Source organism: Pan troglodytes, chromosome 11 (genome assembly GCF_028858775.2).
Source record: "Pan troglodytes isolate AG18354 chromosome 11, NHGRI_mPanTro3-v2.0_pri, whole genome shotgun sequence".
Classification (NCBI taxonomy): Eukaryota; Metazoa; Chordata; class Mammalia; order Primates; family Hominidae; genus Pan; species Pan troglodytes.
In genome coordinates, this window is record NC_072409.2 from 9,612,833 (window position 1) to 9,639,784 (window position 26,952).

Sequence of the window (26,952 nt, forward strand, 5' to 3'; positions counted from 1 at the left end):
GGCCCGAGGGAGTAGGCTTGGTTCAAATCTCAGCTTTCTCCTGCATGACTGTGCCACTAGGACAGGTGACATACCTGCTCTGAGCCTCATCTCCCCAGCTGCAAAATGAAGAATTATACCCACCTGGAGAGCGTTGGGGAGGAAAAAGTGAAATGCTGTCCAAAGCCGTTCTACCCAGGCACCAGGCTAAGGCCTTTCCAGGGATGACTCTTTCTCACTTGGTATAGAGTCAGATAAACTAAGATAAGTAAGATAAGCAAGTAAGATACAGTCAGCTCTTCACCAGACATTTGCAGCGGTTGATATTGTTTTCTTTTTTGACTTGTTTTATTTTCATTTTATTTTTGAGACGGAGTTTTGCCGTTGTCGCCCAGGCTGGAGTGCAATGGTGCGGTCTCGGCTCACTGCAACCTCTGCCTCCTGGGTTCAAATGATTCTCCTGCTTCAGCCTCCAAGTAGCTGAGATTACAGGCGTGCAACACAACGCCCAGCTAATTTTTTTTCTTTTTCTTTTCCCCCCCAAGACAGAATCTTACTCTGTCACCCAGGCTGGAGTGCAGTGGCATGATCTCGGCTCACTGCAACCTCCCCCTCACAGGTTCAAGCAATTCTCCTGCCTCAGCCTCCCAAGTAGCTGGGATTACAGGCGTGCACCACCACGCCCAGCTAATTTTTTTTTTTTTTTGTATTTTTAGTAGAGATGAGATTTCACCATGTTTGCCAGGCTGGTCTCAAACTCCTGACCTCGTGATCCACCTGTCTCAGCCTCCCAAAGTACTGGGATTACAGGCATGAGCCACTGTACCTGGCCCTAATTTTTATATCTTTAGAGAAAATGGGGTTTCACCATGTTGTCCAGGCTGGTCTCCAACTCCTGACCTCAAGGGATCTGCCCTCCTCGGCCTTCCAAAGTGCTGGGGAATACAGGCATAAGCCACCGGGCCCAGCCAAAAATGACACATTTTAGACATATTTATTGGTATGCAAATTCAACTCAGCCAGGTCCTGACTCTGCTCCAAACTAGCCCCAAACCACATACCAGCCTCTTCATCCAGCTTCCCAGCCTTTCTCCCACCTGGAGAGGTGGACCCCAGTCAGGGCCAGAACAGAGGATTATGGGTCCAGAGATGATGTGTGCCTGGGCTGGTGGGGCCCTGTTCGGCCCGAGTAGGGTCAAGAGCATCAAACTTTGCTTGAGATGGAAGTAGAAAGGCTGGCTGGCTGTGCCTTGTACTAGCTGGGAGGCTTTAGGCAAGTCACTCCACTCCTTATCCCCACAGTGGTCCAGGAACAAGACGTGCCTCACAGGCCATTGTGAAGGCTATATGAGCAGAGCGTTTAACTGTGGTGTTGACGAATCCAAGGAGGAGTCATGCAATCTGTACAGGGGGTCTCAACTAGTATTTGGAAAGAATAGAGTAGGATAGGACAGGACAGAAAATACTGCAGTAGATTGCACCAAGAAGGATGAAGCTTCCATTCCATGTTTGTGCTCCACAGGGTTGATGATGCAAAGGTGATTTCTTGGCCGGTAGTGGTCGCTCACGCCTGTACTGCTAGCACTTTGGGAGGCCAAGGGGGGGTGGATCACCTGAGGTCAGGAGTTTGAGACCAGCCTGGCCAACATAGCAAAACCCCATCTGTACTAAAAATACAAAAATTAGCTGGGCGTGGTGGCGGGTGCCTGTAATCCCAGCTACTCAGGAGGCTGAGGCATGAGAATCGCTTGACCTCGGGAGGCGGAGGTTGCAGTGAGTTGAGATTGCACCACTGCACTCCAGCCTAGGGGATAGAGCGAAACTCTGTCAAAAAGAAAAAAAAAAGATGATTTCTTCCTATGGGTCATGGTGGAAGAACTTGGAAAGCCCCTGGGCTGATTCCTGCGATTAACAATGTGCCTGACTGACCTAATCTCAATGCAGGGGACCAGCTGTGACACTTAGGCAGATCTTCAGGCCAGGACAGTTGCTGATTGTCTAGTTTTTGTTTTTCTTGTGTGTGTGTGTGTGTGTGTTTTTTTTTTGTTTTTGTTTTTTTAAGACAGAATCTCACTCTTGTTATCCAGGCTGCAGTGCAATGGTGCGATCTCGGCTCACTTCAACCTCCGGTTCCCGGGTTCAAGTGATTCTCCTGCCTCAGCCTTCCAAGTAGCTGGGATTACAGGCCCCCGCCACCATGCCTGACTAACTTTTGTATTTTTAGTGAAGACAGAGTTTCACCATGTTGGCCAGGCTGGTCTCAAACTCCTGACCTCAGGTGATCCGCCCACCTCGGCCTCCCAAAGTGCTGGGATTACAGGCGTGAGCCACCGCACCTGGCCGGTTGTCCAGTTTTTCTAAACAGGCCGAAGTCCAGGTCACCATGGAGGGCTGGGCTGGTGCTGATTCTCCGTTTGTTACCCAGGGTGGAGTTTGTGAAACTGGCCAGTGAGCATGACGTCGTGAACTTGGGCCAGGGCTTCCCGGATTTCCCACCACCAGAATTTGCCGTGGAAGCCTTTCAGCACGCTGTCAGTGGAGACTTCATGCTCAACCAGTACACCAAGACATTTGTGAGTCTCCCCGTCTCTCCTGGAGGCACTGGGGGAGGAAGGGGACAGGGCTTTCTGGACTTCAAGCCCACACAGCTGTCAGGCTTCAGGGGACAGAGCCAGGGGATTCTGTGTGACCATAGTTCAGTGTTTACTCAGCGTATCCTCTGTCCCAGAGCCTTCGCCTCATGGTCTAGTGGGGATGGCAGACAAGAAGCCAGTAACGACAGGCAGTTGATACATGCTATGATGGAGGAGGATGGGATATCGCGCGAGTAAGAAAGAGGGAATGAAACCTGGGGAGGGGGCTGGAGAGATGCACGAAGACTTCCTGGAGGAGGTGACACTTAAACCAAGTCCTGAAAGACTAGCTACTGATTGGATTACACAATAAATCCAAACGTTTTCCGGAAAGGACCACATAGTAAATATGTGACGCTGCTTGGATTAGAACAGTGGTTCTTTTTTTCTTTTTCTTTTTTGAGACAGGGTCTCACTCTGTTATCCAGGCTGGAGTGCAATGGTGCAATCATGGTCCACTGCAGCCTTGACCCTGCCAGGCTCAAGTGGTCCTCCCACCTCAGCCTCTGGAGTAACTGGGACTACAGGTGTGCATCACCATGCCCAGCTAATTTTATTTATTTATTTATTTATTTTTGAGTCAGGGTCTCACTCCTGTCACCTAGGCTAGAGTGTAGTGACATGATCACGGCTCACTGCAGCCTGTACCTCATGGGGCTCACATGATATGCCATTTCCTGGGGCTCATGTGATCCTCCCACCTCAGCCTCTAGAGTTGCTGGGACAACAGGGGCATGCCACCTCGTCCAGCTAATTTAGAGACAGGGTTTCACCATGTTGCTCAGACTGGTCTCAAACTCCTGGGCTCAAGTGATCCTGCCACCTCGGCCTCCAAAAGTGCTGGGATTACAGGCGTGAGCCGCTGAACCCTCATTCTTTTTTTTTTTTTTGAGATGGAGTCTCCCTCTGTCGCCAGGCTGGAGTGCAGGGGCGCAATCTCGGCTCACTGCAACCTCCCCCTCCCAGGTTCAAGAGATTCTCCTGCCTCAGCCTCCCGAGTAGCTGGGACTATAGGGGTGCGCCCCCACGCCCAGCTAATTTTTTTTTTTTTTTTTTTTTAAGACAGTCTCGAACTGTCGCCCCGGCTGGAGTCTGGAGTGCAGCGGCACGATCTCGGCTCACTGCAACCTCCGCCTCCGCCTCCTGGGTTCAAGCCATTCTCCTGCCTCAGCCTCTTGAGTAGTTGGGATTACAGGCGCCCGCCACCATGCCCAGCTAATTTTTGTATTTTTAGTAGAGACGGGGTTTCACCATGTTGGCCAGGCTGGTCTTGAACTCCCGACCTCGTGGTTCGCCTGCCTCGGCCTCCCAAAGTGCTGGGATTACAGGCGTGAGCCACCACGCCTGGCCATTTTTTGTATTTTTAGTGGAGACAGGGTTTCACCATGTTAGTCCGGATGGTCTCGATCTCTTGACCTCGTGATCCACCCACCTCAGCCTCCCAGAGTGCTGGGATTACAGGCGTGAGCCACCGCACCCGACCGCACTCATTCTTTTTAATGGCTGCATACTGTTCTGTTGCCTGGATGTGCCATAATTTATTTAAGCAGTTCTGCACTGATGGACTGCTTCTGCTATCTCAATATCATAAGCAATGCCACAGCAAATATCCCTGTGTGGACATCTTTGTATACATATGTATTTCTCTAAGATAAATTCCTGGAAGTAAAACTAGCAAAAGAAAGGCTATAAATATTTATAAATACAATAGGTGGATATTGTTAAGAAACAGTGTGTGCCTATAATCCCAGCTACCTGGGAGTCTGAGGCAGGAAGATTGTTTGAGCCCAGGAGTTTGAGGCCAGTACAACATAGTGAGATCCTGTCTGAAAAATAAACAAACAACTAAGTAAATAATTGCCCTCCAGTAAGGTTTACTCATTTACATCCCTGCCAATAGGCTGGTCTCAGAGCTGGTTGGAAAGTTCCTTCTTTGATCCAAAAAAAAAAAAAATCATTTGGGTATGTATCTTTTTCTTTTCTTTCTTTCTTTCTTTTTTTTTCTTTTAACTAGAGACAAAGGCTGGCTATGGTGGCTCACGCCTATAATCCCAGCATTCTGGGAGGCTGAGGCTGGCAGATCACCTGAGGTCAGGAGTTCAAGACCAGCCTGCCCAACATGGTGAGATCCCATCTCTAATAAAAATTAGCTGGGCGTGGTGGTGGGTGCCTGTAATCCCAACTACTTGGGAGGCTGAGGCACAAGAATCGCTTGAACCCGGGAGGCGGAGGTTGCAGTGGGCCGAGGTGGTGCCATTGCACTCCAGCCTGGGTGACAACAACAACAACAATAAAATAGAGACAGGGTCTCCTTATGTTACCCAGGCTGGTCTCAAACTCCTGGGCTCAAGCAATCCTCCCACCTTAGCCTCCTAAAGTGCTGGGTTACAGGCATGAGCCACTGCGCCCAGCCTCATTAAATATTTTACCTCTTTCTTGTATGTTGCAATATTTTTCTCTTCCTGTTTTGACCTTGCTCATGGTGCCTTTTATTTTTATTTAATTAATTAATTTATTGTCTAAGACAGAGTCTCAATTTTATTACCCAGACTGGTGTGATCATAACTCACTTCATCCTTGATCTCCTGGGCTCAAGCAATCCTCCTGCCTCAGCCTCCCGAGTACCTGGGACTACAGGCACGTGATACTACACCTGGATAATTTTTTTGATTTTCCATCAGTAGAGACAGAGTCCCTCTGTGTTGCCCAGGCTGTTCTCAAACTCCTGGCCTCAAGCAACCCTCCCGCCTCATACTCCCAAATGCTAGGATTACAGGCGTGAGCCACTGTGCCTGGCCTGTGCCTCTTGTTGTACAGAAAATTTTTATTTTTGTGTGGCCAAATCTGGTTTAGTGAGTTACTGAGTTGAGTTCTAGATAAAGTTTCAATCACTTGGCTTAGCCTTGAGTATTTTTGTTTTGTTTTGTTTGTTTTTGTTTTTTTTGAGACGGAGTCTCGCTCTGTCGCCCAGGCTGGAGTGCAGTGGCGCGATCTCGGCTCACTGCAAGCTCCGCCTCCCGGGTTCACGCCATTCTTCTGCCTCAGCCTCCCGAGTAGAGCTGGGACTACAGGTGCCCGCCACCATGCCAGCTAATTTTTTGTATTTTTAGTAGAGACGGGGTTTCACCTTGAGTATTTTATAAGTGTCCTCAGCAAACAAGTTTCTGGATCTAATCTTCCTCTCAAAAAGGGGTGCTTACAAAGCTGCAACATGAGGTTCCTGACTGTCAACTGTGTGTGACTTTAGACAAGTAATTTCTTCTCTCTGGGTCTCTATTTTTCTACCTGTCAAATAGTGGGCATCAGGCCAGGCACGGTGGCTCACATCTGTAATCCCAGCACTTTGGGAGGCCAAAGCAGGCAGATTACCCAAGGTCAGAAGTTCGAAACCAGTCTGGCCAACATGGTGAAACCCCGTCTCCACTAAAAATACAAAAATTAACCAGGCATGGTGGTGCGTGCCTGTAGTCCCAGCTACTTGGGAGGCTGAGGCAGGAGAATCACTTGAACCCAGGAGGCGGAGGTTGCAGGGAGCTGCGATTGTGCCACTGCACTCCAGCCTGGGTGACATGAGTGAGACCCTGTCTCAAAATAAATAAATAAATAAATAAATAAATAAATAAATAAATAAAAGCCTCTCCCGCAAAGCTGCTGGGAGGATCAAGTGGGCACAAACATGCTTCTTAAACTTACAGATGTGGAAAGTGGGGAGTTTCTACTGCCTCATGGGCTCTTGGACTGAGGTTCATGGAGGCAAGCACTTCCTCTGGTTCTCTGCTAAATCCCCGCCCTGGGCTTCGGGCCTGGCACAGAACAGGCCCTGTGGCAAATGCTGGTGGAGGAGATGGAAGAGCTTAGCACTGGATATCTGAGTCAGTGCAGGCCTGGTGGTTGGCACCCTGGAGTCTGGGACCATATAGATTGTGTGACCTTTACCTCCCAGAGTACACAGGATCACAATAGCACCTGCCTCTGGGTTGTTGAGAGGATGAGATCAAAGAAATCCCACAAATAGCTTGGTGTGTAGAGGAATCCAGAGTGTTGAAAGCTGATCTATTCCACGTCCCCTGGGGCCCAGGCTACCAGTACCTGGCTTTGCCCCCAGGCCTGCTGCTGGAAGGTGCTAGAATTGCCTGGATACAGCTGGGCCAGAGGATGGGCCCAGGCTGAGCTGGACAGTTAACCCCTGCTGTCCTGGCAGGGTTACCCACCACTGACGAAGATCCTGGCAAGTTTCTTTGGGAAGCTGCTGGGTCAGGAGATAGACCCGCTCAGGAATGTGCTGGTGACTGTTGGTGGCTATGGGGCCCTGTTCACAGCCTTCCAGGCCCTGGTGGACGAAGGAGACGAGGTGAGTGGGCAAGACTTGGGCTGAGTGGGACTGAGAGGTCAGGGCCATGCTGACTCCAGCTGATTTGACCCTTATATCAGGTCATCATCATCGAACCCTTTTTTGACTGCTACGAGCCCATGACAATGATGGCAGGGGGTCATCCTGTGTTTGTGCCCCTGAAGCCGGTAAGGATGCTAGGTAGAGGATGGATGGGCAGAGGGATCCAAGGCGTGGGCTGAGTTGGACCCTGGGAGTTGGAAAAGGAGGAAAGAAGTGAAGGAAGCCAGTTCCCCTAAGCTGGGAGGGCAGAGGGGAGGTGTGTGTGTTGGGATCCCAGGGGAGAGAAGGTGGGGATAGATGCTGGGGAAGACCTGCATGTCAGGTGGTTAAGTGGTACCACCCCGTGCCACCTGCTCTTGCAGGGTCCCATCCAGAATGGAGAACTGGGTTCCAGCAGCAACTGGCAGCTGGACCCCATGGAGCTGGCCAGCAAATTCACATCACGCACCAAAGCCCTGGTCCTCAACACCCCCAACAACCCCCTGGGCAAGGTACTGGAGGGACCTCCTTCCCTGGCCCCCTGCGGACCTGGTCATGTCTCCTGCACTGTTACTGAGTTGCTGCTGTGGGGCCTCCGTTTCTTCGTTTGTGTGTGGGAGGGCCACACACAATGAGCGCTGAGGACCAAGACTCCAGAGGTCCCAGGACAGGGGCAAGAATCCCCAGGGAAGGCCTGAGGGCTGGGACAGTGAACTGGGCTGGGAGCCACCATCACTTCCCAGTGACCCTGGAATAGTGACTATGCCTCTCGAAGTATCTCATCTGTAATGTGGGAACCTGAGGGAACTGACCTCATGGTCAGTGTTGCAGGGATCCAATGCGATGGTGCAGAACAGCCCTTAGCACTGGGCTTGGCTGTATTCGCCATTTATTTATTTTTTTGAGACGGAGTCTCGCTCTGTCTCCCAGGCTGGAGTGCAGTGGTGTGATCTTGGCTCATTGCAACCTCTGCCTCCTGGGTTCAAGCAATTCTCCTGCCTCAGCCTCCCGAGTAGCTGGGATTACAGGCACCCGCCACCATGCCCAGCTAATTTTTGTGTTTTTAGTAGAGACGGGGTTTCTCCATGTTGGCCAGGCTGGTCTTAAACTCCTGACCTCCAATGTTCCGCCCGCCTCGGCCTCCCAAAGTGCTAGGATTACAGGCGTGAGCCACCGCACCTGGCCGCAGCTGTGTTCTTTAACCTCTCTGAGTAGGCCTCTGTGTTTGGGGACGGTCCCAGCTGCAGGTCTGTGCTCTCCTTGGGCATCTGCAGGTGTTCTCCAGGGAAGAGCTGGAGCTGGTGGCCAGCCTGTGCCAGCAGCATGACGTGGTGTGTATCACTGATGAAGTCTACCAGTGGATGGTCTACGACGGGCACCAGCACATCAGCATTGGTGAGCCAAGCCAGCCTGGGGCCCCTCCCCTGCACATTGGTGGGAGGGCCTTGACCCCACCTGAGAGTCAGCGCAGGCCTGGTAGTTAGAACCCAGGGTTCTGGAGCCCTGCAGATCCTGTGACCTTTGCCTCCCAGAGTACACAGTGTCACAGTAGCACCTGCCTCCCTGGTTGTCGAAAGGATGAGGTCAAAGAAATCCTATGCCGGGCATGGTGGCTCACACCTGTAATCCCAGCACTTTGGGAGGCTGAGGCTGGCAGATCACTTGAGGTCAGGAGTTTGAGACCAGCCTGGCCAACATGGTGAAACCCCGTCTGTACTAAAAGTACAAAAATTAGCTGGGCATGGTGGCACGTGCCTGTAGTCCCAGCTACTCAGGAAGCTGAGGTAGGAGGATCACTGGAACCTGGGAGGCGGAGGTTGCAGTGAGGCAAGATGGCGCCATCGCATTCCTGCCTGGGCAACAGAACGAGACTCCATCTCAAAAAAAAAAAAAAGAAAGAAAGAAACGGGGGGTGGAGGGAGGGAGAGAGAGAGAGAGAGAAAGAAGGAAGGAAGAAAAGGAAAGGAAGAAAGAAAGAAAAAAAATTGTGCAAATAACTTAGTATGTAGAGGAATCCAGGATGTCAAAAGCCTATGCGTGTCCCCTGGGGCCCAGACCACCATCCTCCCCCGTCCCCCTCACCCCAGTCTCAGCAGCTGTTCTGTTCGGCCTTGGGCAGCCAGCCTCCCTGGCATGTGGGAACGGACCCTGACCATCGGCAGCGCCGGCAAGACCTTCAGCGCCACTGGCTGGAAGGTGAGTTGCTGAGGGTGGGAGGTCACCACCCCCTGCAAGATCCTTGGCAAGTGAGGTGGGCCTGGGAATGAAGAAGGCTTTAGCCAGGTCTGGAAGGACCTCTCCCCCTACCTGCGCCCCTGCTGCAGGTGGGCTGGGTCCTGGGTCCAGATCACATCATGAAGCACCTGCGGACCGTGCACCAGAACTCCGTCTTCCACTGCCCCACGCAGAGCCAGGTGAAGAGGGGCAGGACGTCACGGGGGAGTGGGGGGACAACAAAAGATCCCAGGCTGGCCCCCGCGTCAGGGAACAGCTGATCTATCTGTGTGTCCATCTGCCCTGCCCAGGCTGCAGTAGCCGAGAGCTTTGAGCGGGAGCAGCTGCTCTTCCGCCAACCCAGCAGCTACTTTGTGCAGTTCCCACAGGCCATGCAGCGCTGCCGTGACCACATGATACATAGCCTACAGTCAGTGGGCCTGAAGCCCATCATCCCTCAGGGCAGCTACTTCCTCATCACAGACATCTCAGACTTCAGTGAGTGAGACTTGCCGGTCTGGGCAGGGCACAGGGGCTGGAGGCTGCAGGGGGCTCAGTGTGGCCTCTGTCTCCCAGAGAGGAAGATGCCTGACTTGCCTGGAGCTGTGGATGAGCCCTATGACAGACGCTTCGTCAAGTGGATGATCAAGAACAAGGTGGGCTGGGCCTCTGCCAGGCAGCCATGTATGGTTTCACAGGTTGTGTGCTGCTCAAGGGTGCCCAGGCAAGAGGCTCCTGGGCTAGATCTTAGTCCAGCCTCTGCCGTCAACCTTGGGGCAGGGTTGTATCCACTTCAGAGAATGAGGAGCTTGTTTCTTTTTTTCTTTCTTTTTTTTTTTTTTTGGTTGAGATGGAGTCTCACTCTTGCCCAGGCTGGAGTGCAGTGGCGCGATCTTGGCTCACTGCAAGCTCTGCCCCCCAGGTTCACGCCATTCTCCTGCCTCAGCCTCCCGAGTAGCTGGGACCACAGGCTACTTTTTTTTGCCTGGCTAATTTTTTTTGTATTTTTGGTAGAGACGGGGTTTCACCATGTTAGCCAGGTTGATCTTGATCTCCTGACCTTGTAATCCGCCTGCCTCGGCCTCCCAAAGTGCTGGGATTACAGGCGTGAGCCACTGCTCCTGGCCTTTTTTTTTTTTTTTTTTTTTTTTTTTTTTTTTTTTTTTTTGAGACAGAGTCTCACTCTGTCGCCTAGGTGGGAGTGCAGTGGCGCAATCTCAGCACACTGCAACCTCCACCTCCAGGGTTCAAGCAATTCTCCTCCCTTAGCCTCCTGAGTAGTTGGGTAACTGGGATTACAGGCATGTACAACCACGCCTGGCTAATTTTTGTATTTTTAGTAGAGACGGGGTTTCACCATGTTGGTCAGGCTAGTCTCCAACTCCTGACCTCAGGTGATCCACTCCCCTTGGCCTCCCAAAGTGCTGGGATTACAGGCGTGAGCCGCCGTGCCTGGCCTGAGGAACCTGTTTCTAACTTGCACAGAGATGCTGTGTGGGCTGGCAGGATTTCCTGCCTCTTTGGATCTCCATCTTCCCATCTGTACAGTGAGGAGTTGGCCCATTAACTCTTGAGTCCATCCAGGTTTGATCTGTGACTCTAAGGCTTTGTTCTTCTCTGGCTCTGCCCTGACCTGCTCCATGATCCTCCCTCTGTCAGCCTCCCTCTGCCCTCTATACCCAGGGAGGGACTTGGAATGACGTTCTGGGATTCTTTTCTTCTGACTTTGTGTTTGTTTTTGTTTTGGATGGATTTTCTCTCTTTCGCCCAGGCTGCGGTGAAGTGGCGCAATCTGGCTCACTGCAACCTCCACCCCCGGGTTCAAGCAATTCTCCTGCCTCAGCCTCCCAAGTAGCTGGGATTACAGGCATGCACCACCACACCCGGCTAATTTTTGTATTTTTCGTAGAGATGGGGTTTAGCCATGTTGGCCAGGCTGGTCTTGAACTCCTGACCTCAGGTGATCCACCCGTCTCAGCCTCCCAAAGTGCTGGGATTATAGGCGTGAGCCACCGCACCTGGCCTTGTTCCTCTGACTTTGATGCAGCTCTAGGTGCTGGATTGGAGCTAACTCTCCTTCCCCACCTGGTCATGGGAACCTCTCTGTCCCCTCCGGAGCCAAGGCCTGCTGGGCCACGAGGCCGTGTTGAGACATGTCCTTCCTCCTCCCCAGGGCTTGGTGGCCATCCCTGTCTCCATCTTCTATAGTGTGCCACATCAGAAGCACTTTGACCACTATATCCGCTTCTGTTTTGTGAAGGTAAAGGGCAGGGCTGGGGGAGGAAAGACCTCACAGAGCTTCCCAAGGCCGGCTGGGCACATGGGGAGAGTGTAGGACTAATCTGTGCTGGCGCAGGATGAAGCCACGCTCCAGGCCATGGACGAGAAGCTGCGGAAGTGGAAGGTGGAGCTCTAGCCCTGAAGTCACGCCTTGGCCCTGACATCCCCACATGCCTGCAGAGATCCTCTTTGAGTGTCTGTCTTTGTCCAGGTTTCAGACATTTCTAGGTTGGGGAAGATGCTATTGGGAAACCTCTTCTCCGTGACACAGAATGTTCTGGGTGGGAGCCACCCTTCTTCATCTTAGAGAACCAAGTGCCTCCTGTCTGAAAGGTGAGGGTGGCCTGACCTGGGCCTCTCCCTGCCCCTCCATAGGTGGGTTTGTAGGGTCTTGTGTTGCTTCTGGTCTCTCCAGGCTTGGCTGAGACGGACGGTAGACTTCCACCATGTACCGATCACATCCCAGCTCTGCATGGCCCCTGCTAAGGCTCGGGTATAACCTCACCTTCCCTGGCTCATCTTGGCCTTGGGGAGTTGCCTTTAGGCTTGAGTCCTCAAGCCTCTCCTTTTCGTCCATAATAAAATGTTTAAGTTATTAAGATCCTTATTGACGGCTTCTCTCTGCTTCACACTCATGCTGATGGCTGATCTAACTTGTGAAGAATGCCCAGAAGAACCTCAGACACCCCCACAACTTTGTACAAATGGTTACTGTAGTCACATAGTGGCACAACCAGGCCTAGCACCCAAGGCCCTCAAATGAATTCCTCACTATTAATCTTTGTTGTTGTTGTTGTTGTTGTTGTTTTTGAAACAGAGTCTCGCTCTGTCCCCCAGGCTGGAGTGCAGTGGCATGATCTTGGCTCATTGCAACCTCCACCTCCTGGGTTCAAGCAATTCTCCTGCCTCAGCCTCCTGAGTAGCTGGGACTACAGGCACCTGCCACCACGCCCGGCTAATTTTTGTGTTTTTGTAGAGATGGGGTTTCACCATGTTGGCTGGGCTGGACTCAAAACTCCTGACCTCAGGTCATCTGCTCGCCTCGGCCTCCCAAAGTGCTGGGATTACAGACGTGAGCCACCATAGCTGGCCTCTCATATTAATCTGATGGTAGCAGTTATTGGTGCTGGGTGTGGTGGCTGGGGTGGGGGTGTCATATGTGTTTGTGTGTGTGTGTGTGGAGAGGATTGGGGTTCGTGACAAGGAAGACATGGACATTCCCACAGGGGTGAGAGAACAGCACAGTGGGGGCCAGGAGGACCAGGGACTTAAATAATTCTCAGGAGGAGGACTGAATGTTGATCATGCAAGCCCTACCTGCGAGGCACTCAGACGCACATCATCTTACACAACCCTCTGAGACTGAGACCTGAGTTATCTCCAGTTCACAAGAGAGGAAAGCACTCTGGAGGTGAGGTGAAGTGGTGTGCCCAGGCCTTCTAGCTGGCCCCGATTGAGTCTCACTGGATAGCAATAGTAGCTCCTGAATTTCTTTGGAAGGTGGTGTTAGGGGCCTGGTCTCGAAGTTGCATTTGCATAGCAAGCGCATGGGTTTGGCTCATATCATATGTTTAACGGGGGGAGCTGATAGGAATATATCATAATAAAATACATATTTGGTGTTTGCCCCTGGTCCTTAGTAAAGAATTCCTAAAATCCTTGGAGTTTCTGGAAGATAGGCATGTCTTGTTAGTCACATGGAATCCCTCTGCACTGTACGATTACGGGGTCAGAACTTTCAGCCCATCGGGCCCCCTCCATCTCTGCCTCCATGGAGGTGTGAGGGACTAGACTTTGAGCACAATCACATGGTCCATGTCTGTTTGTTATTGTTGTTTTGGGGGGATTTTTGTGTTTGTTTTTTCAAATGGCCAATGTCTTCATCAGTCATGCCTACAAAATAAACCTGTCAAAAATCACAACAAATTTAGTATAAGATCTAAGTTCGAGACCAGGCATGGTGGCTCACACCTGTAATCCCAGCACTTTGGGAGGCCGAGGCGGGTGGATCACGAGGTCAGGAGATCGAGACCATCCTGGCTAACACGGTGAAACCCTGTCTCTACTAAAAATATAAAAAATTAGCCGGGTGCAGTGGCGGGCGCCTGTAGTCCCAGCTACTTGGGAAGCTGAGGCAGGAGAATGGCATGAACCCAGGAGGCGGAGCTTGCAGTGAGTGGAGATCACGCCACTGCACTCTAGCCTGGGCGACAGAGCAGAGCGAGACTGTCTCAAAAAAAATAAATAAATAAAAATAAAAAATTAGCCGGGCTTGGTGGCAGGCGCCTGTAATCCCAGCTACTTGGGAGCTTGAGGCAGGAGAATTGCTTGAACCTGGGAGGCAGAGGTTGCAGTGAGCCGAGATCATGCCACTGCACTTCAGCCTGAGCAACAGAGTGAGACTAGATCTCAAAAAATAAAAGGCATTAATGGCTCACGTCTATAATCTCAGCCCTTTGGGAAGCCAAGTTGGGAGGATTGCTTGAACCCTGGAGTCTGAGACCAGCCCTGGCAACATAGTGAGACACTATCTGTACAAAAAGAAAAAAAAAAAAATTAGTCCGGCATGGTGGCTCACACTTGTAGTCCCAACTAATATAGTCTGTTAATTAAAAGAGAACGAGGCCGGGCGTGGTGGCTCATGCCTGTAATCCCAGCATTTTGGGAAGCCGAGGTGGGCGGATCACCTGAGGTCAAGAGTTCGAGACCAGCCTGACCAACATAGAGAAACTCCATCTCTACTAAAAATACAAAATTAGCCAGGTGTGGTGGTGCATGCCTGTAATCCCAGCTACTCGGGAGGCTAAGGCAGGAGAATCGCTTGAACCCAGGAGTTGGAGGTTTCTGTGAGCTGAGATCAAGCCATTACACTCCAGCCTGGGCAAGAAAAGCAAAACTCTGTCTCAAAAAAAAAAAAAAAAAAAAAAAAGGCCGGGTGCAGTGGGTCATGCCTGTAATCCCAGCCCTTTGGGAGGCCAAGGCTGGAGGATCACTTACGGTCAGGAGTTCAACCAGGCTGGCCAACACGGGGCCAACATCAACACCATCTCTACTAAAAACACACACAAAAAAATTTGCTGGGCATGGTGGCACGCTCCTGTAATCCCAGCTTCTTGAAAGGCTGAGGCAGGAGAATTGCTTGAACCCAGGAGGTGGAGGTTGCAGTGAGCCGAGATCGCGCCATTGCACTCCAGCCTGGGCAATGAATCGAGACTCTGTCTCAAAAAAAAGAAAGAGTACGTGAAGGAATCTATAAGAAACCTGGAGTAAATTATCTCATTTTCAGCTCTGAATCACACTGCAGCTCAAGGCCCCAGGGTCCCCATGTATAAAGCCTTCCAGGAGCTAGGCGTGGTGCTGCGCACCTGTGGTTCCAGCTACTCGGGAGGCTAAGGTGGGAGGATCCCTTGAGCCCAGGAGCTCAAGCCTGCAGTGAGCTGGAATTGCTCCACTGCACTCCAGCCTCGGCAACATAGCGAGACCCTGTCTCAAAAAAAATTATTTTTAAACAAGTGAACTACTCAGAGGTCTGAGTGCTGTATTTGTCCCAACTCAGAGGGGGGCTCCGAGCCATCCAAAATTCAGCACGGTACCCGCGATGCCGCCCATTTGGACACCTATTCTGCCCAACCTACTCCAGCCCGCGTGCCCCTGCAGCCCGTCAAGCGCCCAGGCCACGCCCCTGGGCGACATTGGCTCTCCGATTGGACAGCTTAATGGAGGTGTGGCCGGAAGAGGCGAGTCTCATTGGCAGAGGCGGGACCGACGGTGTGTGCGGAACATGGCGGAGCGCGGCAGGAAGCGGCCGTGCGGCCCGGTAAGTGCGGGCGGCGGGACCCCGTGCAGGGCAGCATGGTGGAGGCGTGAGAACCAGTGGCGTGGGGGCCTTCGCTGGGGCCGGGCCGCGGCTCCTGCTGCCTGCTTCCCGCTGATCCCAGGCCGGAAGCCCCCGAAGGTGCCGCGTGAGCCTCAGCAGGATGGGAACAGCGCCCGTGTCCTCTCCGGAACCCCCTGCGGCTCCCTGGCCCCCGCTGGATTACGGAGGCGGGACCCTGCTCGCCTCCGGATGCTGAATCCGGAGCCCTTTCGTGGCTTATGTCTTCTGACTTCCAGGGCGACTGTGGGCAGTGCTGTACCCTGAGCCTCAGTTTTCTCTTCTGTTTTGTGGGAACTCATTCGACAGTTTCTTGAGTGCTTTCTGTGTGCCAGGCTGGGTCCCAGGCGCTGGGGATACAGCGGGTCCCTGCCCTCCTGCCGCTTTCTGGGGCAGCAGTTCGCAGAGCTTCCTTGGCTTCCTTGCCGCCCCGTGTGGAGGGGCTGGCTATGGTGCAGCAAACGGACCCCCTCCAGGTGTGACCATCAGCCTCACACTCATAATCCTCCTACCACTCCTTCTCCAGGGTGAACACGGCCAAAGGATTGAGTGGCGAAAATGGAAGCAACAGAGTAAGTAAGGGTGGGTAAGAGTATCTTCCCATAGGCCACTCCACCAGTGCTCAGTCAAACCCTGGAGAAAGACACCAACTTTGTTCCCTCTGGGTCCTGCAGCACACAAAGTGGGGAGGCAGGGGCCGGGAGCCCTGGGGAGGCTCCCTTGCTGCCCTCTGGCTGCTCACCCAGCAGCTCTCCAGAGTCCAGGCTGACCCAATGAGTGGGAACTGTCTCCTTGGCCAATTAGGATGTTCTTTTATCCAGAGAAAGAGGAGAAAAAAAAATGGAAGGATCTCAAGCTGATGAAAAAACTGGAGCGGCAGCGGGCACAGGAGGAACAGGCAAAGCGCCAGGAAGAGGAGGAGGCAGCGGCAGAGAAGGAGGACCGCGGTGAGCTGGGGTCTTGGGGAGGGCCACAGGTTGTGGCCCACAGTAGTTGTCCTGCAGGCAGAGCAGAGATGTCTTATCTGAAAGGGCCTTTACAGACCAGTAGGTCCAAACATCTTGTCCTGATGGAGAAACTGAGGCCCAGAGAAGGGAGGGAGCCAGCAAACTGAGTTCTGACCTCCTGCTTAGGTAAATTTCAAGCCTATGGAAGGTAAGCCTTATCTCTCTTTTTTTTTTTTTGAGATGGAGTCTTGCTCTGTTGCCCAGGCTGGAGTGCAACGGCGCCATCTCTGCTCACTGCAACCTCCACTGCCCAAGTTCAAGCAATTTTCCTCCCTCGGCCCCCCGAGTAGTTGGGATTACAGAAGTGTGCCACCACACCTGGCTAATTTTCGTATTTTTAGTAGAGACGTGGTTGCACCATGTTGGCGAGGCCGGTCTCGAACTCCTGACCTCAGGTGATCTGCCCACTTCAGCCTCCCAAAGTGCTGGGATTACAGGCATGAGCCACCGTGCCCGGCCCAAGCCTCATATCTCTTAATTTAGACCTCTAGAACTTCATGATCTTCCTGATTTTTTGACTTTTTTATTGAGCATTTTCTGTGTGCTTTAATTTCATTTTTCAATTATTTTGATTTCATAATAAAAACGAAAGAAAACTACAAAGAAGACAGGAACAATCCCAGCAAACATTGTAGCAAAAGCTTGTCGAAACAATTATAGCTACTTATCCATGTGTAGCAAAGTACAGATACAATGTTACAACAGTGAAACCATGTTAGCTATGTGCTTCTTGGGCTTTTTTGTTTGTTTTTGAGACACAGTCTCGCTCTGTTGCCCAGGCTGGAGTGCAGTGGCTCGATCTCCGCTCACTGCAATCTCCACTTCCCAGTTCAGTCGATTCTCCTGCCCCAGCCTCCAGAGTAGCTGATTACAGGCATGCGCCACCATGCCCGGCTAATTTTTGTATTTTTAGTAGAGACGGGGTTTCGCCATGTTGGCCAGGCTGGTCTTGAACTCCTGACGTCACTCAGGTGATCCGCCCGCCTTGGCCTCCCAAAGTGCTGGGATTACAGGCATGAGCCACCTTTTGTGTGACCTTGGGCCATGTATTTGACTTCCCGGGGCTGAAGGCCCCTGGTCTGTAAATGGGGATAATGGCAGTATCCTCACTAGGGATCAGGTTAATGGCTATCGGGTTAATGTGCACACACTAAAGATTTATTAGATATCAGCTTTCATTTTATCCCCATTTGATAGCTGGAGAACTGAGGCAGTAAGTGGGAGAGCCAGGATGTGAACTTAGGCCATTGCTACTAACCGCTCCACAGCCTCGCCCAGTGGTTTGCCCTGCTCAGAGGAGCCATGGAGACTGCTGCGTCCATCTTCCTCCTGGGAGACTGAGGCCCAGAGAGGGGAGCTGGATCTATTTTGCTCATCTCAAAATTCCTCCCACTTGGGAAATTCTCAAACCATGGGCGCTAGGGACAGAGGAAGGGAGAGAAAGGTAGGGGGCCCTTGCCTCTCACACTGGCTGGGAACATCCCTCCCCTGCTCAGGGCGGCCCTACACACTGAGCGTAGCCCTGCCGGGCTCCATCCTGGACAATGCTCAGTCGCCGGAGCTTCGCACCTACTTGGCCGGTCAGATTGCCAGAGCCTGTGCCATCTTCTGTGTGGATGAGATCGTGGTGTTTGATGAGGAGGGCCAGGATGCCAAGTAAGGGGCCATCCCACAGGGTGCCAGGGCTCAGGGAGAGGGAGGAGCTGCCGGGATGGGCCGAGGCTTCACCCTGCCCCCGTCCACATGCCTGGCTCTTCCCTCGTGCCCTGCCTGAAATACTCCCTGTGTAATCCTTAGTGGGTAGAGTTGCCAGGTGGGGGTGATGACTACAGAGGTGGGATTGGGAGCCAGAAGGCCTAAACCCGTATCTCAGCTGTCACCCCGGCTGGAGTGCATGCAGTGGCATGGTCATGGCTCACTGCAGCCTCTACTTCCTGCACTCAGATGATCCTCCCACCTTAGCCTCCTGAGTAGCTGGGATTATAGGCATGCACTTGTAGACAGGAGCTCTTGAAGGGGCCACAGCTGGATCCTGAGCCCCCATCTCTCTCTCTCTCCAGGACTGTGGAGGGGGAATTCACAGGAGTTGGGAAGAAGGGGCAGGCGTGCGTACAGCTGGCCCGGATCCTGCAGTACCTGGAGTGTCCACAGTAAGGGGGTCACTCCCCTAAGCATGAGGGAGGGGTGTGTCAAAGTGGAGGCCAGGTAGGAGGCGGCTTCCCCTGGGAACATCCTGAGGTCAGCATTCTTTCCTAGGTACCTGAGGAAGGCGTTCTTCCCCAAGCACCAGGATCTACAGTTTGCAGGTAACGCTGTGTGGGCCCGCCCCCCCATTTCCCCTGGATCATGCCACAGACACTGAGACCACCCAGTCCTACCCTGCGCTGTCCAGGTGGGAAAGCAGGCCTGGGAGAGCAAGACCTGTGCCTGATGCCAAGACGCAGGTCTGTGGCAGAGCCGGTACTCCGCTCCAGGGTCCCCACTGCACCCTGTGTGCCCTAGCACTTCCCAGACTCTTCCTGGCTCTGCCTCCACAGGGCTCCTGAACCCCCTGGACAGCCCCCACCACATGCGTCAGGATGAGGAATCCGAGTTCCGAGAGGGCATCGTGGTGGATCGGCCCACCCGGCCAGGCCACGGCTCCTTTGTCAACTGTGGCATGAAAAAGGTAGGAACAGAAAGATGGGCTAGGACACACCTCCAGGACACACCCTGGCAATGGAGGGCAAGCAGATGGATGTTGCGGAGAGCCCTGGACCTGCCCGAAATCCCTCACTGATGCAAATTTGGGCCAGAGAATTGTGCAAAATGGGGCTCAATAGATAAAGCCAGGAATGAATTTACTGTTGCTTAAAAAGCAAATCGACAGAAGACAGTCCTCATGCCCCAAACAAAACCCTGCAGAAACAAGTTGAAAGTCACTCTGGAGCTGCTCCCATGTGGCACAGAGCCAAGCTGGGACGAGGGCATTAATTTGCCGCCTCTTTATCCTCAAGTCTCCTCAAATCAGAGGCAGAAACCTTTACATGTATGGAGTCCCCTCCCATCAGAAAGCACCAGGCGCAGTCACTCACACCTGTAACCCCAGCACTTTGGGAGGCTGAGGCAGGCGGATCATTTGAGGTCAGGAGTTTGAGACCAACCTGGCCAATATGGTGAAACCCTGTCTCTAATAAAAGTACAAAAATGATCCAGGTGTGGTGGCACGCATCTATAATCCCAGCTACTCGGGAGGCTGAGGCAGGAGATTCACTTGAACCCAGGAGACAGAGGTTGCAGTGAGCTGAGATTGCGCCACTGCACTCCAGCCTGGGTGAGAGAGCCAGACTCCATCTCAAAAAAGAAAAAAAAGAAAAAAAAAGTTGCAGAGCTACCAAAATGTAGAAAACTGAGTTTCATCTACTTCTATCCTGTGCCATGAGCGCCCCAAAGGTGCATGTTTGGCCAGTGACCTGTGTTTTGCACAAATGATCTCTTGTGAGCAGGTTCAGCCGGTGCCAGGGGTGGAGGGTGGCAGGTTGACCTGGACCCCTTGGTCCCTTGCCAGCCCCGGGGCTCCCCTGGTGGCATCTGGAAGAGCCGTGGCCCCTGCTGATCTTGAGAGGAATGGCACCCATTTCTTCTGGCTTCTCCCCAGGAGGTGAAGATTGACAAGAACCTGGAGCCCGGGCTTCGGGTGACCGTGCGACTGAACCAGCAGCAGCTCCCAGGTATCTGGAAGGTTCCCCAACCCCTGGGTTGGCCTGATGAGCTCCAGGGTTCAGCCACCTGCTTCCATTCCCTCACCCCATCTTTACAGACTCTGTTACCCCTCCAGACTGCAAGACCTACCATGGCAAAGTGGTATCATCACAGGACCCTCGCACCAAAGCTGGTCTCTACTGGGGCTACACCGTCCGACTGGCTTCCTGCCTCAGTAAGGACAGACCTTACTTCTCTGAATATCCATCCATCCCTCTGGGAGGTGGCTGGGAGCCTTGCCTGACCCAAATATCAGACCAAGGTTTTTGTCCTGTCAACTTGCTGTGTGTCCTTGGGCAAGTCCTTTCCCTTCTCTGGGCCTTGTTCTCCCTGGATGCACTGCCTGGAATGCTGTTAAGGACTACTGAGCAAAAGTATCATTATTGATCAATAATGTTTCTGTAGGGTTGGGAATGGAGGCAAAAGGGCCAAAGAAGTCAGAGGCCCACTTCATGTTCTTGGTGCCTCTTCCTATCCAGTCTCTGCCCTGTTCCCCAGCCAAGCACAGGCTTGGTGTCTGCCCTGCTCAGTCCTTGACTTTCCAGGAACAGCTCTACCCACCCCTACTCGGTACACACACACCCCTGCCTCAGTGCACACACAGGCAGAGCTCTACCCACCCACCCCTACCTTAGTACACACACACACACACAGCTCTTCCCACCCACCCCCGCCTCAGTACACACACACACATAATACCCGGAGCTGTGGCTTGTGGGGAGCAGGACCTGCACTGAGCTGGCCCCACCCCCAGGTGCTGTGTTTGCTGAGGCCCCCTTCCAGGATGGGTATGACCTGACCATCGGGACATCAGAGCGCGGCTCAGATGTGGCCTCTGCCCAGCTTCCCAACTTCAGGTGTGTACCTCCTGGGGCTGGGGCCAGGGCAGGACGAATGTGGCCAGGAACCTGCCTGGTGGGTGAAGCTGCACAGATGGGCCCCTGCTGTCTGGGGTGGGGAGGGACTGAGGTCTGGGCGCTGTGCTGGGTGGGGCCTCGGTGGCCACTCAGGTGACCCCCTCTTACATGGGCCAGGCATGCTCTTGTGGTGTTCGGGGGCCTCCAGGGTCTGGAAGCTGGAGCGGATGCTGACCCCAACCTGGAGGTGGCTGAACCCAGTGTCCTCTTTGACCTGTACGTCAATACCTGTCCTGGCCAGGGTAGCCGTACCATCCGCACGGAGGTGAGCCCGCCTGCCTCCCCGACTGCCAGCCGCTGGGGCCTTGGGATCTGTCCAAGGGGCGGGTGCTACTCTTGCCCTGTCACCCACCCTTGCCTATAGCTGCCTTGTCTGGAGGTGGTCCTCTCATCCCCCTTGGCCTCTTGCCACAGCAGTCTTGCCACAGCGACGAGACATGAGTGTAGCTGGGAGTCAATCATGGGTGCTAGTGCCCGTCCTGTGCTCCCAGACTGGGTGACCTAGGGGGCCCTGCCCACCCCTGCTCCGGGCCTCTGGTTCCTTAGCTGTGCGCTCAGTGATCTCCCAGGGCCCTGGTTCTGCCACTTCCTTGTGTGTGACCATGGTGGGCACAGCAGCTCTCCCCTTGGGGGTCTCACTTGCATCTGTCCCATGGGGGAAGCCACGTGCAGCTGGAGCCTTCGTCCTGGCCTCATGGAACCTGTGTACCCACTTTTGGGGTCAGGCATAGGACTCTGTGCTACGGGAACTCTGCTGGGAAGGCTGGTACTCCCATCAGTCTCGCAGGGCCGACAGCCCTGTCTACCCATCCCTAAGGCCTTGCCCAAGCCAAGCACTCTGAGCCTGACAGCCATACCCCCCAGCAAGAACCCTGGCTGCCACCCTTCCAACCCCTGCATGAGGGGTGAGAACTTCTTGCCCCTCTTCTTGCCCTCCCCTGGCCCTGGGAGGTGGGCATTGTTACCTTCGCCCGCATTTTACAGAAGAGGAGCCTGAGGAGCAGGCTGTGTGGTCCTCCAGGTGGCAAGTGTGCAGTGTGAACCTGGGCCTGTCATTAACCTCACCAGGCCCTGCTAAGGACAGGGGACCCCAGTGGGCCGGGTCTCGGGCAGCCAGGCACTGAAGACAGGCTGGGAGCGGGGGCACCCGCTAGACCCCAGGCCCCAGCCCACTGCCACGCTTCTCTTCCAGGAAGCCATCCTCATCTCCCTGGCCGCCCTGCAGCCTGGCCTCACCCAGGCGGGTGCCCGGCACACCTGAAAGTTCTAAGGGGCCCAGGACATCAGTGAAGCAGCAGCGAAACCAGGGACTCTGCAGGTCACTTGGGACGGACGCCACCAGACTTGTCTCCAAAAATCACCACCTTTAATACTCCCCGGCCTGCACACACCCACAGTCTCACTGGGCTCCACCCTCACTTACTGCCCGCCGTGATGGCCTTGAGGCTGCCTGCCCGTGCCAGGATGTTTGGCACAAAGAGCAGCCCCGAAGCCCGCTCAATGCTCTCGATGGGCACCAGGAAGCGCTCCAGTGGGATGGCCTCATCCACAGGTGCGTTGGGCATCACGTAGGCGCGGAGCTCAATTTGCCCACCTGCTGCCTCCAGGATCAGCACCTTGAAGAAGTGTGTGGGCACTGCCACGTGGTTCTTGCCGATGACCTGGTACTTTACGTAGGATTTCCCATCAGCCTCTGTCCTGTGGGCAGACCCAGGCACACGTGGGCAGGGGGCCTGGATGAACCCAAAGCCACCTCTTCCAGGCAGCCTTCCCTGATCTGTCCTCTAACTTCTGTCAACCTGCAGGACCACTCCCTCACTGTGAGACTTCTGTAGCCTGCCTGGCTCCTCCTTGAGGCTGGAACTCTCTCCAGGGTGGTTAACTCTTTCCCTCTGTTTTCCTTATGCCCAACACTGGGTCAGGCAGAGTGGGCGACAATAAACGCTGCTAGAAGAATTGAGCCTTCTGAATATTCACATTCGTCTGAGGGGAGACTTAACGACTGTCCATCTCTCCCCACAGAGGTGAGCAACAAGTGGGCAAGGACCATGACAGGTGACATCCGAGCACCAGCACAGGTGCCAGGACACCGGACAGGGGCTTCCCCCTCAGCAGAGTCTCCTCCCTTGCACCAGGCCCTAGGAGGCACCTGCTAATGAAATTTGATCAGTGCCCCAACCACCGCCTTGGCCAGCCTATGCTGAGCCCTTACCATGGACCAGGCCCTGGGGAAGCATGTGACATCAACCAAGAGGTCACAGGTTTTGCAGGGGGGGACACAGGTCATTTGCCCACAGCACCAAGGAACTAGGTGATGAGGCCTGGACTCCATCCCGAGCCTGTGGATTCCAGAGTGAGCTGCTCAGCCTGGACCTGTTGCCTCTCAGTCCCAGCCCTCTGCAGGCCAGAAAAACCACGGAGCACACCCAGAGGTGCTCAGTTGCTTCCACCTGAGAGGCAGGGCTGCACAGGAGCAAGAGTGGAGGCCCTGGGTCAGGCAGATCTAGATTCAAACTCCCGAGAAGGGTGGAGGGAAGTGCTCCAAGCAGAGCAGAGACTGAAGGCGGGAGAGCCTGGTGCACCGCGGACCTGCAGGGGGAAGGCATGAGAGCTCGGTGCACTGGGGACCTGCATGGGGAAGGCGGGAGAGCTCGGTGCACCTCGGACCTGCAGAGGGAAGGCGGGAGAGCTTGGTGCACTGCAGACCTGCGGGGGGTTCCATATTGGCAGAACAAGATTGGGTGGGCATGCCAAGAGGTGACAGCAGGGAGAAGCAGGGGCAGATTCAGGGCCTGCTGCTGCCCATGGGCAGAGGAGAGATGGTCAGGGGTACCCGACAGATCTTTGGCTGTGGAAGTGGAATGAAGGGACCCGAGGCAGGGAAGCTGACAGGCTTGCCAAGAAACCAGATGAGTAGGGAACTGGTATTGACCCAGAGCCTGGGGCAAGCCTGGCCCTGTGAGTGGCAGTAGGGGCCTCGGGTGAGTGGGAGGTTCTGCCGCCCCCTGGTTTCCACCTTACCTGGGCAGGAAGAGTGGCCCTGTGCAGACATAGACGTTTTGGTAGCTGCGGGTCAAGCTGCGGCTGTATTTCTCCAGGTTGTTCCAGGCATTCTGGTTGAGGTGGGGCACCTGGTAGGAGAGATAGGGCTTAGCAGGACTGTGGCTGGGACCCTTCCTCCTCTATCAGAGGGCCGCCCCAGGCCCTGAGGGGATGGACAGGCTCAGAGATATCCAGTGAGACAAGCGGGGGGAAACTGAGGCTCAAGGAATGAAAGTCACTCCCTGAAACCCAGGGCTGATAGAGTGCTAGCCACCACCCTCTGTCCCTCCCACAGCCCAGGTGTCAAAGTCTTTTCTCAGCTCCCAAGAGTCGAATGAAGGAAGAGCCTGTCTCCACCTTTCAGAGAGAAGGACTGAGGCCTGTCCCCAGCCCCACCCAGGGGCTCCTGGGAAGACGAGCCCTTCCAGCTACCAACCCGTTCCTTTTCCCAGTCTGAGCCACAGGAAGAGCCTAGCGGGGAATGTCATGAATCGACCTCCATCCTGAGCTCTCCAGGCCTGGGACAATGGAAAGTGGATAGGGGGCTGTCTTCCCAGAAGGAAGCTGGGTCAGAGGTTGGTGCCCCATGGGCTCCACCCAGAGCCCCATGGCAGTCTCCATCCTTTGGTGCCAGGACCTGCTGGGAACAGGCTGAGAGGGTGGTTGGCCCAGTACCTGGCACTAACAACCTGATCGTGGGCCAGGTGTCTGCCTCGAAACTGCCTGAAGGCAGGCAGGGTAGGACAATGTCTGGAGGCTCACGGTTTTATAGACTAGGGGTCCCCAACCCCTGGGCTACAGACCGGTACCAGAACCGGGCCACACAGCAGGAGGTGAGCAGCAGGCGAGCAAGGGAAGCTTCATCTGTATTTACAGCCACCCCCCCCCCCCCCATTGATCCCACGGCAGCCTGAGCTCCGCCTTCTGTCAGATCAGTGGCGGCTGGAGATTCTCATAGGAGCTGGAACCCTATGGTGAACTGCGCATGTGAGGAGGTTGCGCGCTCCTTTTGAAAACCTAATGCCTGATCTGTCGTCGTTGCCCATCACCTCCAGATAGGACTGTCTAGTTGCAGGAAAACAAGCTCAGGGCTCCCACGGATCCTACATTACTGTGAGTTGTATATTTCACTATATGTTACAACGTAATAATAATAGAAATAAAATGTACAATAAATGTAACGCACTTGAATTATCCTGAAACCCGCCCTCACCCACCAAGCCGTGGAAAAACTGTCTTCCACGAAACCGCACCCTGGTGCCCAATAGGTTGGGCGCTGCGATTCTACAACAGACAGCCTTCTTCTGCTGTGTGACACTGTGCCCGTCACTTTGCCTCTGTGAGCCTCAGCGCCTCATCACTACCGCAGGAGGAAGGTGAATAACGGTATTATCCCCATTTTTTTGACGAGGAAAGCGACGCTCAGGGAGGTGCCCAGGGTTCGCAGTTGAAGCTCAAGCCCTGGTCCGCCTGCAGACCCTGTGCCTGGAGCCCAGTGCTCCTCCCTCCCGCCACGGGATGTCACTGCGATGCCTGACCGGGGGCGCGTTGGGCAGCTGCCCCGTTCTGCAGAAGAACAAACCGAGGCCCCGCGAGGCCAGGCGCCGGCCCCGCATTCCGGCCGGGGCGCGGGCGCTACCTGGGGCGCGACGTTGCTCAGGTAGAACGTGTCGTCCATGGCCTTCTGGCTCCAGCGGTGGTTGGCGGCGGCGGCCAGGTGGCCGCGGTCGAAGCCACTGCCGCGGTAGTCGGCGTTGGTGGCACGGTGGTACGCGTGCACCGAGTCGTCCTCGCGGAAGTCGCACTCGCGCCGGTCGCCGTCGCCGCGGAGACGCTCGGGTCGCAGCTGCTCCACCACCCAGAGCGCGCCGCGGGTGCGCGGGTCGTAGCACAGCACGTACGACTCGCGGCTCTTGAGCTGCGCCAGCCCCGGCAGCCCGTACTTGGCCAGCTCGCCCGGGCCGCGGGGTCCCCCGGGCACAGGGGGCAACTCGGCTGCCGCCGCCACGGGCAGCACGGGCAGCCGGCCCAGCAGTCCCGGCGCCGCCCGCGCGTCCTCCCGCCGCCGCCGCCAGCCCTCGACGACCGCACCCAGCCCCGCGCCCAACGCCAGGGTCAGGCCGGCTCGCAGCGCCCCCATGGCCGCGGAGCGACCTAGCGGCGGGCGACCCGCGAGGCTCTTAAAGGAGCCGCGTCGCGGGATCCAATGAGGGCACGGGGCTGCTGGGGCCGCGGACGATAGCGTGACCTCCCTTCCACTCACAAACACTCCCAAGGGCTTGGGCCTCGGAACCCAGAAGGGAGCAGCAGAGCCCAACCGGGTGTCCCCGGCGTCCTTTCTTTGCGCATTTAAGACGCCGGTATGAGGGGCGTGGCATCGTCGCCTCAGCTCGCGATTGGCCACCATCAGGCCTGGCTCCGCACCCGCCTCGCAGGCCCCCTGCTGGTCGTGGGGTGGGAGTCACTCTCTCCTCTGCGCCTGCGCAGGGAGCTCCTGCTTAATACGCTCCGCGGAAGGGTCAAGCACTGTCGAGAGCTTTTACTGTCACTGCTTAGTCTCACTCTCTACACCGCTTGGAGAGTGAGCTCCTAGTTCGCAGAGCAGGCATAGGGCCCCAGGTATATCTGGCCCTAGGCTATCCTCCATGACACCATAAAATAAGCCCCGCAATTCTACCAGATTGGCAAAGGTTTCTTTTTTTTTTTTTTTTTGAGACGGAGTTTCGCTCTGGTCGCCCAGACTCGAGTGCAATGGCGCGATCTCGGCTCACTGCAACCTCCGCCTCACGGGTTCAAGCGATTCTCCTGCCTCAGCCTCCCAAGTAGCTGGGATTACAGGCATGCGCCACCACGCCCGGCTAATTTTGTATCTTTAGTAGAGACAGGGTTTCTC

General features: G+C 54.7%; 2 protein-coding genes across 34 annotated transcripts in view; one reads left to right on the top strand and one right to left on the bottom strand.

The window, feature by feature from the left end:
- The window catches only part of KYAT1 (kynurenine aminotransferase 1), a 59,143-nt gene extending 36,170 nt beyond the window's left edge, over window positions 1-22,973 (top strand). For 12 of the 32 annotated variants that reach the window (XM_009457289.4, XM_063787267.1, XM_063787265.1 and 9 more), the window contains 11 exons: window positions 2,405-2,552; window positions 6,814-6,963; window positions 7,044-7,130; window positions 7,368-7,496; window positions 8,259-8,379; window positions 9,104-9,180; window positions 9,309-9,398; window positions 9,510-9,696; window positions 9,775-9,854; window positions 11,372-11,458; window positions 11,555-12,085. In XM_009457289.4, coding sequence (XP_009455564.2) covers window positions 2,405-2,552; window positions 6,814-6,963; window positions 7,044-7,130; window positions 7,368-7,496; window positions 8,259-8,379; window positions 9,104-9,180; window positions 9,309-9,398; window positions 9,510-9,696; window positions 9,775-9,854; window positions 11,372-11,458; window positions 11,555-11,614 — 1,216 coding nt within the window. In that variant the 3' untranslated portion in view covers window positions 11,615-12,085. Of the gene's footprint in view, window positions 1-2,404; window positions 2,553-4,626; window positions 4,735-6,813; window positions 6,964-7,043; window positions 7,131-7,367; window positions 7,497-8,258; window positions 8,380-9,103; window positions 9,181-9,308; window positions 9,399-9,509; window positions 9,697-9,774; window positions 9,855-11,371; window positions 11,459-11,554; window positions 12,086-15,034; window positions 15,296-15,878; window positions 15,925-16,173; window positions 16,300-17,855; window positions 18,016-18,419; window positions 18,510-18,615; window positions 18,666-18,896; window positions 19,028-19,996; window positions 20,070-20,158; window positions 20,276-20,854; window positions 20,958-21,134; window positions 21,283-22,209 lie in introns of those variants that run through there. The other 20 variants (XM_016960402.4, XM_016960411.4, XM_016960404.4 and 17 more) reach the window with 10 other exon arrangements.
- Window positions 22,362-26,505, bottom strand: ENDOG (endonuclease G). 2 transcript variants are annotated; one of them, XM_016961809.4, is made up of 3 exons: window positions 25,699-26,505; window positions 24,039-24,148; window positions 22,362-23,606 (listed from the first exon to the last, which is right to left on the bottom strand). In XM_016961809.4, the coding sequence occupies exons 1-3, from the start codon at window positions 26,464-26,466 to the stop codon at window positions 23,273-23,275; spliced, it is 1,212 nt and encodes a 403-aa protein (XP_016817298.1). In that variant the 5' UTR covers window positions 26,467-26,505; the 3' UTR covers window positions 22,362-23,272. The 2 variants fall into 2 exon arrangements, with proteins under 2 accessions (XP_016817298.1, XP_016817299.1); XM_016961810.4 differs by having other exon boundaries at window positions 22,362-22,715; window positions 25,699-26,443.
- Window positions 26,506-26,952: the final 447 nt, after the last annotated feature.